Source organism: Meriones unguiculatus, chromosome 1, assembly GCF_030254825.1.
Source record: "Meriones unguiculatus strain TT.TT164.6M chromosome 1, Bangor_MerUng_6.1, whole genome shotgun sequence".
Taxonomy (NCBI): Eukaryota; Metazoa; Chordata; class Mammalia; order Rodentia; family Muridae; genus Meriones; species Meriones unguiculatus.
This window is the reverse complement of record NC_083349.1, coordinates 58,264,434-58,279,496: the sequence shown is the minus strand read 5'-3', so window position 1 is coordinate 58,279,496 and position 15,063 is coordinate 58,264,434. Positions and strand designations below refer to the sequence as shown.

General features: G+C 45.1%; 1 protein-coding gene across 3 annotated transcripts in view; it reads right to left on the bottom strand.

The window, feature by feature from the left end:
• Nucleotides 1-10,701, bottom strand: part of Entpd7 (ectonucleoside triphosphate diphosphohydrolase 7) — a 44,626-nt gene extending 33,925 nt beyond the window's left edge. The window contains exons 1-3 of one of the 3 annotated variants that reach the window (XM_060389909.1): nucleotides 10,527-10,701; nucleotides 10,173-10,275; nucleotides 8,446-8,628 (exon numbers count right to left, since the gene is read on the bottom strand). In XM_060389909.1, coding sequence (XP_060245892.1) covers nucleotides 8,446-8,628; nucleotides 10,173-10,180 — 191 coding nt within the window. In that variant the 5' untranslated portion in view covers nucleotides 10,181-10,275; nucleotides 10,527-10,701. The remainder of the gene's footprint in view (nucleotides 1-8,445; nucleotides 8,629-10,172; nucleotides 10,276-10,526) is intronic. The other 2 variants (XM_060389910.1, XM_021644677.2) reach the window with 2 other exon arrangements.
• Between the last annotated feature and the right edge of the window lie 4,362 nt (nucleotides 10,702-15,063).

Sequence of the window (15,063 nt, the reverse complement as noted above, 5' to 3'; positions counted from 1 at the left end):
GTCTCCTAGGTGCTGAGATTAAAAGTGTATACCATCATGCCTAAGCTTTTCTTTACCTGCAATTTGCTCTATACCAGGCTGGACTTGAACTCAGAGATCTGCTTGCCTCTGTCTCCCGGAATTAAAGGAGTGTCTGTATTCCAGTCAGAGTAGCCATGTTCTGAATTAAAATTCCTTTACATCTACCTAGCTATTTATTTTTGAGGCAGGGTCACACTAAGAAGCTTCAACTCACCTGAAATATGCAGACCATGTCGGCCTCACAGAGATCCATCTGCCTCTGCCTCCCGAGTGCTGAGATTAAAACATATGGCAACACACCGGCCTCATTTAAAAAAAAATCTCTCTCTTTCTCTCTCTCTCTCTCTGTGTATGCGTGTGTGTGTGTGTGCACGTGTGCATACACACACAGGTGCCTTTAGAGGCCAGAAGCCTACATCTCCAGGAGTTGGCATTCCAGGTGTTTGTGAATCACCTAAAGGGGTGCTGGTGCTGGGAACCACGCTCAAGTGCCCTGCAAGAACAGTACACGCTCTTGACCATGGCACCATCTCTCCAGCCCTTGAAAGGCCTTTTCCTTCTGCTCTGAGAGTGCATTACGCCCTCTGAGTAGCTAGTGACTACTTGAGCCTGAGCCCTCACGGTCTCCCTACATCTGCTTAGGCCATTTCTCCAGAGCATGCACACTGCCCACAGCTCTTGTTACTGACACTGAGCCTCACGGGCCTGTGCCAAAGACGCGGTCTGTAGGTGCTCACTGTCCCTGGAGCCCACAGCATGGAGTTGTCGGTTTGCTCACAATCCTTCCGGGTCTCTCTTCTGCTATCCTTCCTGATTCTTGCTGAAATAAGTCATTTCACAGTTCTAATTTTGGTGCAGCTCAACTCAGTTTTCTCTTCCTTTAGACTTCATCATGACAGCAACAGCAAAAAGAGAAAAAAAAGTCAGCTGGCTTTAGGCCACAGGGCAGAAAGGACCAGATGGCGTTCATCTTCTGCTCCCTAGTTGAGTCTTTGATCAATCACTGCAGGCAGCAGGAAGTCTCCATTTTTCTTATCTTGCACACAGACAAGTAACTGAAGAAGGGCTTTCCCTCCAGAAAGCAGCACAAGTGCCGCTTTCTGGAACACTAACCTCATATAATCTCTTCCGCCTTCGTACACTTTCCAACCACCTGAGAGTCTCTATTCTCCAACGCGAGCAGACCAACAGTCCTTTCCTGAATGTTTTTATTAATGATTTGCAGACCCAGCCTTGGCCATCACCATGAACCACTAGAACCACTGGACCCTTCTCCTTTGCTGGTGCCACAAAGCCTAAGAGAAAAACATCTAAAAAATCTAGAATCCTTCAAGTACCTTCCCAAGAAATAGCCAATTCTCCACCCACACCTCATTCTCCTCCCCTTCTCTCATACAGTGCATAACCTCATCTCCCTCCACCCCTACTTTCCACCTCCTTCTCTTTCTAACATGATTTTCCTCTAGTCATTGCTGAGTTGATGAAAGTTACCCACAAATACAGCCCCCCTCAAGCAGAAATGAAAGATGAGGCCTTTTCAGTGCCATTATCCTGAAGCTATTATCACCATTACAACTATAACCAACCAAACCAACCTGGCACACTTGATCAACATCAATTATAGCACTTTCAGCATTCAAACAGAACTTAGCAATGTGCCAAAAGTCAATAAATGGGGCCTCCATCAGTATGGGCCTATCAGCTCTTTGCTGAATGTCATCATATTTTATGACACTACTCATAAGTCAAAACCAAACATAGCGTGGCATTACAGTAGCTGCCCATGAATGGCCTTAATACATGCCCAGAAAAAGAGTTTGAAAGGTTACTGCTTACCTCTTAACAAGATTAGCCAAAGCAGACAGCAACACTTATAACTTAAACCCTGCTTTTAAGTGGAATAAATGCCATTAAGATAAAGCAAATGAATGCATATGAAGAGATGCCTCCAAATTCATCAGAACATAACTTAAAAACTCTTATAAAAGAAAACCTAACTTCATATGTATATCCTAAAGTGAAACATTTTATATTTTAATTTAATGTAAGGCCTCTTTTGGCCTCTAGAACACTATGGATATGAGCTCACAGTGGAGAAGGAGGAGGAAGAGGAGGAGGAAGAGGAAAAACAAGAAGAGAAAAAGAAGAAGATAACTCTTTGTTTTTTAAACTGTCTACAGAAAACTCACACAGGCATGCCTACTGTTTTCAGGCATATTACCTTAACATTGGTATATCATAAAGAGTTGAATAAAATGCAAAATTAAAGGTCTTTAACAGAAAATGATTAGAATATTATGAAACACAAAGATGCAGAAAGATCACCGTAAGCAAAGCTCTATTTACTGAGACCACAGAATGACTGCAGTGTTCCTTTGCACACATTCTCCCGAGCAATGTCCCCCACATTTGTTCCCGTGAGGACACCTGTGGTCTGTTCCCAGCAGCATGGCCTGTCTGTGCTACCACAGAACACTAGCTCAGATGTCAGCATGAGACTTAAGAATAACGTAAGGAGGAAAAGTGTAACTATATTTATCTGTGTGTAATATAAAAACTCGCAAGCACAAGGACCTGCCTTAAAGTTTTAAAACTGTTGATAAAAGCCTTCCGCATGATTCCTAGGTACCTGTTCGTCATCCTCTTATCATTTGTCATTCTATTAATGCTCTGATACTCAAGCAGCAGCTGCTATTACAGAAAAGAAAAGAAAAAAGAAAGGGAAAAGCAGAACTTTGGTTTGGTTAGTTTCGTTTTGTTTTTTCAAGACAGGATTTCTCTGTGTAGCCTTGGCTGTCCTGGACTCACTTTGTAGACTAAGCTGGCCTTGAACTCACAGAGCTTCTCCTGCCTCTGCCTCCCCGAGTGCTGGGATTAATGGTTTGCACCACCATACCTGGCTAAGGGGCAGAACTTTCAATGGAGACAATGTTGCCCATCTGCAGAATATACTTCAAGGTAGAGATGGGAATTGAAGAATTGAATAGAAAAATCAACATTATTTCAAATGTACTGGAGCTAGCTTTGCTTAGTCAATCAATATGTTGCGTAGTCTAGACACTTTATTTGCTGCTTGCTTTTCCATGACAGGGTTTCACCACCTCACCTCTCAAGTGCTGGGGTGACAGGTATGCACCACCCCAACTGGCTAGGTGCTGTGTGCCTAATTCAAATGACAAGATAAGAAACTGACTTCACAGTCGGGCAGTGGTGGTGCATATCTTTAATCCCAGCACTTGGGAGGCCAAAGCAGGTGATCCCTATGACTTCAAGGCCAGCCTGGTTTACAAAGCAGGTCTAGGACAGCCAGGGCCACACAGAGAAAGCCTGTCTCAAAAAAAAAAAAAAAATCTTTCACTCCCACCTGATGCACTAAAATAAACAGGACTTAAGAATATTAAGAGCTGCATATAACAAGCAATGAGGGCTAGCTGACCCTAAAGCCACAGTAACACCTCAAGGAATTACAGCGTGTCTTAAATTCTCGCCTGGGCTGCACACTGGAAACCTCTGACTTCAGAGAGTCATTGTCACTTAGAGTTGTTACAGGTCCCTAAGTGACTTAATGATGTAAAGACTAAAAGCAATTATTCAAGATTATCATTAACTAAACTATCAGTCTGTATAATAAAAGTTTTAACAACAACAACAAGAAACATAGAACTGTTTACCACTACAGATACTGTAGTTTTAATTATTCAGTGTATTTTTTTTCCCAGTGCCTTTGGGACAGGCTTTTATATGTAGCCTAGTCGGCCTGAAGGCTTGGATTACAGGCATACAATACAGCACCTGGGTTCCGGCTGCCTTTAATAAGTTCTCCTTTGCCTCACTGTCACTCGCTGGTTATCATTGCTTTTAGGGCACCTGCATCTATTGACATCAAGCTGCAGGAGCCATCGTTCTTTCGCTGTATTCTTTGTTTTTGTGAGGCAAGCCGCAGCCACACTGATTAAAACCCTGGAAAAGAACGGGAATGGCACCGTGGCTCCTGCCTGTGACCTTAGAGCCAGCATGAAGCTTCCCTGAGGAAACAGTGACTTTTGGGTCAACCTGGCCTATGCAGTGAGAACAAGCAAAAGCAGAAACAAAACAAGATAGAAGAGGAGGAGAAGGAGGACTAGGAGGAGGACTAGGAGGAGGCCAAGGGAAAAGAAAAGCAAGCTGTAGGCAAGAGCCTATCTTATCATAATGTACATGTACTTTTAGAACATGAACTTAGTGACAGCACATCTGGCTGGGTACTCATGTCTCTCTTCTGATTCGTTTATGATTAACTTTGTTCCTGATTCTTAACTGTGTGCAGTTCCTGATTTTAATGGCTATCTCAATTATTCATTCAGGTCTGCTCCCTGATGAGGCTATGAACTCTGTTCAGGAGCCACGTTTCATTCATCTTTGTACCCCAGTGTCTAATACAATACTACAAACACACAGCAAGCTCTCAGAGAATGTCTCATGGAGGCTGTCACCTGTGGAACTTAGAGCACACAGCTGTCTGTGGCAGTGTGCACATAGCCGCCAATTAAATAGCAATAAGCTCTAGGGTGCTGGCTACTTGACCTGAGCAGTTCAGGGTGTTAGGACTTCAGAAATGTTCTTACGGTGGACAATCTGTGTCCTCCACAGTTTCGCAGCGATCTCAAGCCAACCTCGCAAATCATTGCATGTGGTCACTTAGGATTCAGTGGTTAGAAAGAACTACTGCGTCATCTGCCTCCTAGGGACCACTCAGTGTTTTCACTCTTCTGTGTGGCTGTCACCCAACTTCAAGGTACCCTTCTCCCTACTCAAGTATGACAGTGAATCTCTCCGTTTTATTTCCTTCCAATTCATTCTCCACAATGCCATCAAAGTGAGTTTGTTCACTAATTTGTTTTTTTTTTTTCCCAAGGCAGGATTTCTCTGTGTGGCCCTGGCTATCCTGGAACTCACTCTGTAGACTAGGCTGGCCTCTAACTCAGAGATCTGCCTGCCTCTGCCTCCCAGAGTGCTGGGGTCAAAGGTGTGCATCACCATAAAGAGCAAATCGTAACACACCCCCAAGCCTTTTCTCTCCCTTAGGATGAAATCTGAACACTCCCACCCATGCCCACCCCCGATCCAACAGCTTCACCAGCCAAACCCTCCTCTACCTCTCCACCACGTGGCTCAGTACTCATGTTCTTGACAGTTTACCCTGGTCATGTGAGCTGATCCACATGGGATCCACTCAGATGGCGCTGTCTTCCCATGGGAAACTGAGCTAAGATCTGTCAAGAAAATCCCACGATACAGCAAAGAAACTCAATGTATGGACTTAGATTTAAAACTTGTGATTTTAGTTAAGATATTTCTTAAGGTCAATTGTAGACTACTGTAGTCACCCAACAGTATATTCTCTCCTGGAAAACAAGACTCTAAACTACAAATGAACAGGAGTTCTGGCAAAGGAAGGTTGAACATACAAGCAGCTTGAGAAAAGGAACACGTTCTGTGTTTGGTAGGCCAGCAGCACCTACACATCATGGCTTGCAACACAATTTTAACTGGTTGGCAACAGTATGAAATGAGATATTCTGGGGACAGAAGCAGTGAAAAGTAACACTAGGCATTTGTCACAATTCTGACCACAAAAGCTTCATGGAGAGCGTTGCTCGAGGATTCTGGCAAGATTCACCTCATCTTTATGAGAGGGCCATGCTGAGCCTGTTTCTCTCTCCATGGGACCTGAATGAGGATGGCTGAGGCCCCGGGTGCTATGGCTGCTATTTTACAACCATTAAAAAAGCCGACCCTGTAAACAGCAAGAGGGGAAGTAGAGCAACTTCCATCCTGCTGGCTAATGTGATGCCCATGGTCTCTCGGTCTCTGGACATCAAGTTATAGGAACCAGTAAGTTTTTTTTTTGTAATTATTATTATTTCAATCAATCTGAGTTATTGCTTGGAGCCCAAAGAATAGCCCATAGCATATGCCTAAGAAAAAAATCCTAAAAAAAGAAAGAAGAAAATCATGCTGAAAATAATGAATACACTGTAACATCATTTAATTTTATAGCCTCAGCACAAATCAATCTAAAAACATAGCAACATGAATTTTCTGTGAAAGAACATGGGCCTTTTTGTGCAGCTGGTAGGTCACTGAGAACACAGAAAATAATTCAGGAAATTTTTCTGCAAAAATGGATATTCTGCTCTCAGTGGCTAGAATTAACAATATTAAAACATTATGGAAGACGATATTAATGAGCCAGGTATGGAGGTACACACCTTTAATTCCAGCACTTGGGAAGCAGAGGCAGGCGGATCTCTGCTTTAAGGCAGCCAGGCCTACCTAATGAGACCCTATCAAAAAATTAATTAAATAAACAGAAGTAAATATCCAGAATAAAACACAGAGAGATAAAAAAGACACATCATCAATTAGTTTGGGGAAGGCATGCAGGCTTGGTGCACTCAGAACCCTCGGAGGAGAAGGAAAACAGAAACATATTTGAAAAATGATGGTCAAAATGTTTCCAAATTTGGTTTTAGAACTCTTAACTGGATAGATCTGAAAATCTGAGGGCCGCTGTGTTCACCTTTGTCCCCCAGCATCGTGCAGAGCAAGCGCTCTGCCAGTGGCTGCCAGTGCTCACAAGGCCCGTCACAGCCAAGCTGCTTCAGACCAGGGGAGCCTCTTTTCTAAAAAACTCTATCTATCTATCTATCTATCTATCTATCTATCTATCTATCTCAAGGCAGGGTTTCATCTCAAGAGCTCACAGAAGGAAATGACACATGAACTCAGAAATCCAAGAAACACATGACAGCAGACTTTTCAAAAAGAATGCAAGCCAAGAAGAAAAGATGATCAACAGAGTTCTTTAGCAATTGATGTTTTTTTTCCAAAATGAAAGCAAAGCAAGGTCTTTCTCCACTACATAAAAGTTTAAATTTAAAACAAAAGAAAGAATTCACCCCCTATAGTCTCACCCTAATGGGAAAGATTTTTCTTTTAAACAACAGGAATTGTATTGGTAAAGGCCCTGGTGAATATATGGGTAAACATATAATTTTTTTTTTATTTTAAAAATCCTTTAAAAGATTAAAAGAATAAAAATAAAAATCCTTGAGAAGGTAATTGACTGCTTAAGATGATATGTTGCTGAACCTACACCATTTATAGAAATAAAATGTATGACAATAGCTTAAAGTCTACTAGGAAAAGAGGACTGAAAGTTTACTGTTACCAGGTTGTTACAACACAGTACCTGAAGTTCAAGCAATGTGATAAAGCTACACACTATAAATACTAAAGCAACAATTAAAAGAAATTAATCCACCAAAGGGAATAAAATAGAATCATAAAAAAAAATACTCAATTCCAAAGAAAAGATGGGGGCCAGGACAAATGGGAGAAACACAAATGATAAGACAAAGTCTAAACATAATTAATAGAATAAAAAGCAACTGGCTTGATCTCCCCACTTAAAAGGAAAACAAAGTCAGAATGGATAAAAACCAAGGCTGAACTACCTACAAAAAGCCCGCCTTAAATATAAAACAAAGTGGGCACTATGGAGGCGTCTCAGCCATTAAGAGCACTGACTGCTCTTCCAGAGGACCCAGGTTTGGTTCCCAGCGTCCACACGGTACCTCACAACCATCCATAATTCCAGTTCCAGGGGCTCCAACACCTTCTGTCCTCTTCAGGCATGTGGTGCACATAAACTCACACAGGACACACAGGAAACACACACACACAAATAAAAATAATAATCTTTAAAAGACAAAACTTAAAAGTACAGAAAAGCATCACATTAACACGATGTAGAAGAAAGCTGAAGTAGCTGTATTAATACCAGGCTAGTAGATTTCAGAACAAAGAAATGAAATCAAGGATAAAGACACTCAAGTAACAAAGACAGAGAAGTCAATTCATCAAAAGCATACAACAATCCCAGACATGTGCGCACCCAGTAAGCCTCAGTCCACCCAGATAAGAAAACAGAAAGCTGTCTTTCATGGTTGAAATACAGCATCAGCATTCTTGAACTAAAACTGAACACGGCCAGACTAGGACTTAGGACCTTCCTTATGTAATAAATGACAAGCAATTTTACTAATAAAAGTATCGCTCAGGAGCCAAAGGTAGTGCATTAAAGATTAAAATAAATAAATACAGACAGCCAAGTCTGTTGACACAGGCTGCATTCCCATTAGTGAAGAGGCTGAGCTGCACACTGACCACAAGTTCAAGTCCAGCCTACAGGGTCATTCTGGGCCTGGGCAACTTAGTGAGAGCCCTGTCTCAACAACCGGAATTTTTACAAGGGTAGTGATATAACTCAGTGACAGGGCAACCAAGCATGTGCAGGACCCTGCTTCTGCCCCCAGCACTGCAAAAGCAAGCTTGGAACTTCAACACCGAGCTGCTCACAGCGATCTGAAGCCGACTCACCTCTCGTACTGCCTATCTCGTGGTAACGAAGTGCCCCAACGTCGTAAATCCATGATTAGTAGAAGCAAAAGGAGACAGGGTATAAAAAAGAGTGCCAGGAATGCTACCCGCTGACGGAGAAACGGGCTCACTGTGGGCACGGTGAAGTACCAGGAGGCTGGGCAGAGGTAGGAAAAACTGATCCTGGAATGAGACAAATTATTTGTCAAAGTCTTAAAACACTGCTTTAAAAAGGTTTTAAAACTAGACGAAAGCCCTCAAGGCAAAAATCCATGCTGAGAGAAATCTAAATGTTTTTTTTCAGTCTCAAATGAGAGAAAAGCACCTCAGAATATCTCTGTTAGGTAATTTGGTTTTTTTTTTTTTAGTTTTTTTTTTTTATTTTTTCTTATCAGTTACATTTTATTAACTCTGTATCCCAGCCCTGTCCCGATCCCTCATTCCCTCCCAGTCCCTCCCTCCCTCCTTCATCTCCACCGTGCCCCTTTCCAAGTCCACTGATGGGGGGGACCTCCTCCCCATTCATCTGATCCTATTTTATCAGGTATCTTCAGGACTGGCTGTAAAGCCCTCCTCTGTGGCCTAACAGGACTGCTCCTCCCTTGGGGGGTGGGGAGGCCAAAGAGCCAGTCATTGAGTTCCTGTTAGAAATAGTCCTTGTTCCCCTCACTTTGGGAAACCAATTGGTTACTGAGCTACCACAGGCTACATCTGAGCAGAGGTTCTAGGTTATATCCATACATGGTCCTTGGTTGAATGTCAGTCTCAGAAAAGACCCTGTGCCCAAATATATTTGGTCCTTGTGGAGCTCCTATCCTTTCCCCATCAGACTAACTCCCAATCTGTTAGATAATTTGAAAGAGTTGATCTATGCTGGGTGGTGGTGGCGAAAGCCTGTAATCCCAGCACTCAGGGAGGCAGAGGCAGGTGGATCTCTGTGAGTTTGAAGCCAGCCTGGTCTACAAAGTGAGTCCAGGACAGCCAAGGCTACAAAGAAAAACCCTGTCTAAATAATAATAATAATAATAATAATAATAATAATAATAATGACTTGATTTACTGTTTCCCAACTCTTCAATTCAGTGCAATTAAAAGATTTAATCTAGGGGGCTGATGAGAAGGCTCAGTAGTTAAGAGCACCGACTGCTCTTCCAGAGGACCTGGGTTCAATTCCCAGCACCCACATGGCAGCTCCCAACTGTCTGTAACTTCAGGATCCAACACCCTCACACAGACGTGAATGCAGGCAAAAGATCAACGCACACAAAAAGTAAATAAGTTTTAGAAAAATATTTAATCTAGTGTTAACGGGAAGATTACCAGGCTCCCGGGGCCACTTCCTAACCCTGGTGAATTAAAGAAACTGCAACACGGCCACTAGCAATGCTGGCAAGAAACGAGGCAGTTAGGAAAGTTACTTAACTGATTGTTCTAACCTCTCTAACAACTTGTACACACAAGGAGACATTTTTAAAAATCTGCTCTAGCAGATACAGAGTAAAAACTGACTCGTTTACCCTGATTCTACCATTAGAAAGAGGAGCACTGCTACTCTCAAGAGCCCACTGGCCTTTCAAAAGAATACCGCTTCGACGTCTCTGCACACACCTGACCAGGATGCAAAGTTCAGGTGCAGCTTCAGGACGTGACACTTAGCTTCCCAGCCCCGACCCCCACCTCCCCCCTCCACCGAGCCCTTTGGCAGAGATAACGGGCGCAAACCTTACCTAGCCATGAGTTCCCTTCAGCGGTCTAGACGTCTGTCACCTCCTTTTCCTTTTGCCCTGAGAGGGTGGCCTCCTAGTCCCCGGCATCTCTTAGGGCTGCAGCCTGGAAAGGGTGGACCGGCTTTCAGACAAACCCCCAGCAGCGCCCAAAGGCTCGGATCCCCCTCTCACGACCCCCCACTCCGCGTCGGTTCTCTCTCCTCCCGGAGGACCGTCCCGCACATCCCGGGCGCCGGGCGTTCGAGTGGGCCGGCTCGGGCTCACTGAGCACGCCGCCCGGGTGGTCGGGATGAGGGACCGCCGCCCCTGCCCCCCGTCCCTCTCCGCCCGCAGCTCCGCGGCCGTCCCACTCACGGGATCCCGAGGCCCGCTCGTCCCTCTGCACGGTCCGGCCTGGCCCTCAGCGGTTCCCCGTGTCTCCCAGCACAGCCGGAAGGAGGCCTGGCCGCCGGCGGCGCCACGTCCCCAAGGAAACCGCGCCGAGCCAATGACCGCGGGGACCCGCGGAGGCCGGCCCTGCGCGCAGCCGGAGCCGCGGACGAACCGGCGGCGAGCACACGCTGAGCCGCTGTCCACGGCGGGGCCAATCCCCAAGGGCGCGCGGCCCCGAGTGCCCGCCCCCGGGCTCGGCAGCAGCCAATCGAAAAGGCGCCGCGCCCGGGCTCCGCCTGCAGGCGGCCCGCCCAGGGGAGAGGGCACCGCCTGCTGGGCGCCCGCTCCCCGCGCGTGGCCTCCCTCCGCCACCGCTGCTTACACTTTTGAACCTGTGAGTAGGACTCGGGATGCTCACCACAGCCATGCGCTTCCGTCCCACAACGGCAGCTCCTCCACCCCATCCCTTTTGCCCACAAACCGTGATGACCTGAGATCTTTGACATCTCTCCTGACAGAAACGTTGGGAGGGGGAAAAATGGAGACAGTGATGCTTGCATCGAAGCGCTCGTGTCCACTCCTTCAACGTTTATTGCCTACCGTGTGCAGATGATGAACGTTTGTGTTATGGTCCTCTTGGGCCTTCCGGTGATACATGCAAAAGCAACGCTCCTTCGGTGCTTCTATTCCGGCTTATGCCAGCCCTGCGTCTCGTTCTCATGAAGAAGTCTATTGAATGGCCAAAAGTCTGGTTTTCGCAACCTGTCTCTTTGACCACGGCCCACTACGCACCTTATGCGTCTCCTCACCTCTTGGGTTAGCTCCGGCACGTCCCCTTGCGGGTTTGGACCCATCGTTTTTTGTTTCAATCTGCTGTGTCTTCCACCTACTTTGACTATCAGCTCCTGCTCATCTCTTACCTTTGGCTTAGGAGTGTCTTCCTCCAAAAATCTTACCCAACCGGAACGCCGCTTTATAAACACCTTCTGTTTCAGTCACCCCTTGAACTTCAATCAGGTGCCCCAGTCTGCCTCACTGGCAAAATGTCCTTGAAAGAGGGACTGCTGCTTTTACGGTGCCCAAAGCTAGGCTAGGCTGAGGTCAGTAGCGACTATTTTACGCGAAGCTGCCTGTGACGGTGACGCTCACTGTCACTGAATTTGGCAGAGAATCGAAGTTGTTGGAGGAGTAAAGCGGCTTAATAGTGAAAGGGTCAAGGGCTCATGTACCTCTGACTTCAAGGGATTGTTCATAGCAGCGGCGGAAGGTTAGGTGACTGGGTCAGAGTAACACCTTCAGCACCCTCTGGCTGGGCCTGAGTCGGAGAGGAAAAGAGCAAATAAAAAAGAAACTAGCTTGAGGTGGTGGCGAGTCAGAGAGGCAGGCTGATTTCTGCTAGTTCGAGGCCAGCATAGCCTACATAGTGAGTTCAGGATAGGCAGGACTATGTAGAAAGGCTCTGCCCGGCTGATGGCTGCAGAGGTTGATCAGCGTTCTGTCATCTTTGATCTGACCTTCTGGTTTCTCTTTCCCTTCTGCTACTCTGACAATCAGGTTGCCATCTTAACCTGTCCTTTCTCTTTGAACCCTCATCTCTCAACATTTTCTCCCTCATCACCACACTCCTTTAGTGTTATACTTAACCTGGACTGAAACCACACGGAGGAGAAAGTACACAGGCAAGCGTGAGGGCTGGGAATATGAGTTAGCTGGAAGGGTTTTCCTAGCAGGGACCGTGAAACCCTGTGTTTGTCCCCTGCACACATTAAAAAGCAAAACAACTGAGCATAGTGGTGCATTCCTGTAACCCTTGGAGTCAGGGGCAGAGAATCAGCAGTTCAAGGTCATCCTCTGCTACAAAGCAAGCTTGAGGCCAACCTGAGCTATATGAGACCCTGTCTCAAAAAAGAGAAGATGGTACCAAGTGTGATGGCACAGTTCTTTAACCCCAGCGCTTCACTGGGAAGCTTAAGTGAGAAAATTGCTGTGAGGCAGACTGCTTGGTGAGACCTTGCCTTACACACACACACACACACACACACACACACAGAAACACACTCATGTAATCACACACATGCAATCACACACACACATTCATATGCACACTCATATAATCATACATGCACATTGCATAAAGCTGGTACTAATCACAAAAATATATAAATAGAGATAATTTTATCATTCCAAAGAACAATTCAGTGCCTAAAGAAAGGAAGACATAGAAATAATTCAAAAGTTGTTTTGGAATATTTTTTTTAACTTCTTGAAGCTTCATTCCTGGAGTTCTAAATCTAAAATATGGATCTTTTAAACTCCAGTGCCAAACAGCAAGGAGGTGCTTTAGAGGATAAACAAGAGTCCCACAGATTTGTAAACAATCTCTAATTCATAGGATTTGTGAGCTAAGCTAACTTTACAATCCAAAGGGGCATTGAAGCATCCTTTAAGGTTAGAGGGTATAAGTAACTACTGCCATAAAACAGAAGAGAAAAACTGCACTTTAACCCAAAGATTTTCTCATTACGCTTTCCTTGAAAATTTGCCTCTGACAGTCAGTTTGGACAACACTTCCTTGAGTAAGTCCGTCTTCCCCCAGGCACCTGCTCAGCATGATCCCTTCAAAAGCCTGCCATGCCCTTCTGATTAGCAGCTCACAAGGCTGAGCTCTGAGGTTTCAGCCATCAGGCCAAATCAAAAGGAGCTTGGGACCATCTCTCTTCCTCGTTTGATGTAACCAGCGACACAAATTATAGAAACAAATTATAGAAAGCTGCATTTCAGAATAAGTTTTTAACTGCTCCTTAAAGGCTTGTCTACAATTACATCAAAAATTTTGTCAATGTGGCCCTCGAAGCCCATCCCTGAACGAAGTCAGCCAACTCCTCACTCAGCACAACACCCCACTCCACCCCCAGCACGACACCCCCCTCCCCACTTCACCCCCAGCACAACACCACCACCACCCACTCCACCCCACCCCCAGCTCAGGGTGCCAGTAACCCAGGCTGCTTTGTTTCTCCTTAATCAGTTCTCATCCTTTCACACTGCCACCTGTTTAAGCTGCGAAGGCTTCTTTCTCGTCTTTAATCAGCCTTCTTTGTGTGCCTTTCAGGCAGCTCACTGTACGAAACCAGTCCTGCTGTCTCTGAACTCATTCTATCCACCCAAACCTCCTCCATCCAGATGCTCTTCTTGGACAAAATATCGTGGGATTACTCCATTTGGGAGCCTAGAGCCTATGCAGGAGTCGTTCTAGAACCTCTCCCCTCTACTTTCTTTCCTCCTTTCTATCCAGGTCGTGTTCTTAAGTACTGTAGGGTAGCCACCAGAGAAGACTGATTAGAAATGGGTTTAAATGAAAGGGTTAGACTTACTTTGTAACCTATATGTCTTCTAAAGCCTATAGTTTTGAGTTTTAGGTCCAGGTTAAGCTAAAGTCTCTTAGTACCTTTCCAGAGAGTGAAGGAATGTGACCCTATCTGTGAGGACAGATATAAAAAAGGGCAAGCAAGCAATGACCTTCACTCAGCAAAAGAAGGACCAGACTCTTGTCCTTAAGATAGCGTTTCTTAGCAACGAACCTAGACTTCTTCTGAGTAGCTTTTGACCTCCAGCCAAAAGTCTGTAGCCCCTAATCTTCAAGGATGAGCTAACCACTTCACCTTCAATTGCAGCTGCATCCACACTTGGTAGGACTGGCCAAGCTTGAGCTCCTAAGACTAACCAATTATCTTACTTTATAACTTCCTCATCCAATCCTAAATTGCCAAAACTCCAATTTCAAATTTCCCACAATTTTTCTTTTAAAAACCTAAAGGCCTTTGTCTCCCGGTGCCACTCTTTGCTGACCAGCAGGGGTGACCCCATTGTACAATGGTTAATAAACCTCTTGCTTTTGCAACGAGTCTTGGTCTGGGGGAGTTTCTGGGAAGGGTGCGATTGAACTCCTGAGCTGTGAGACCCCAGGTCTTACAAAACCAATAGAAAGTCTTTATTAGCCTGCTGGTGTCTACGCTGGATCCCAGTGTGGTACTAGTACTGAGCCTTTCTCAGGGTGAGCTTTTAAGTACGAAAAACCACATCCCTGGGTTGACATACTTCAGTTAACAAGAACAGTTAGCCAAAGCAGAACTACAGAAGCCAAAAAGGCAAGGTTGGTTCATTTAGAGTCTTTCCCAGAACTATGAGTTTTGATGGATTTGGCCTTTGCTTTAGTTTTGGCAGGTGGTGCTGTCTATGTGCTGAGTTTTACAGCCTGAATAGTGCTTCCATCATGGAGTCAGTTGTGCTAAGGTCACAGGGCCTACTAAAGTCTGGGGCCTTGTTACAAAAGGACTTAAAAGCCTCCCTGGAACTTTCTGAGACAATTTCTACCTGCGAGACCTGACTACAGACTGTATGAGCTCTAGGATCCCACCCTATGCTGATTATTATCATGGAATTTAATTGTGCTATGTCCTGATTTAAAATCCACTAGCAATTATTTTATATTATCCTTTGTGTGCATGTGTTTGCCTGT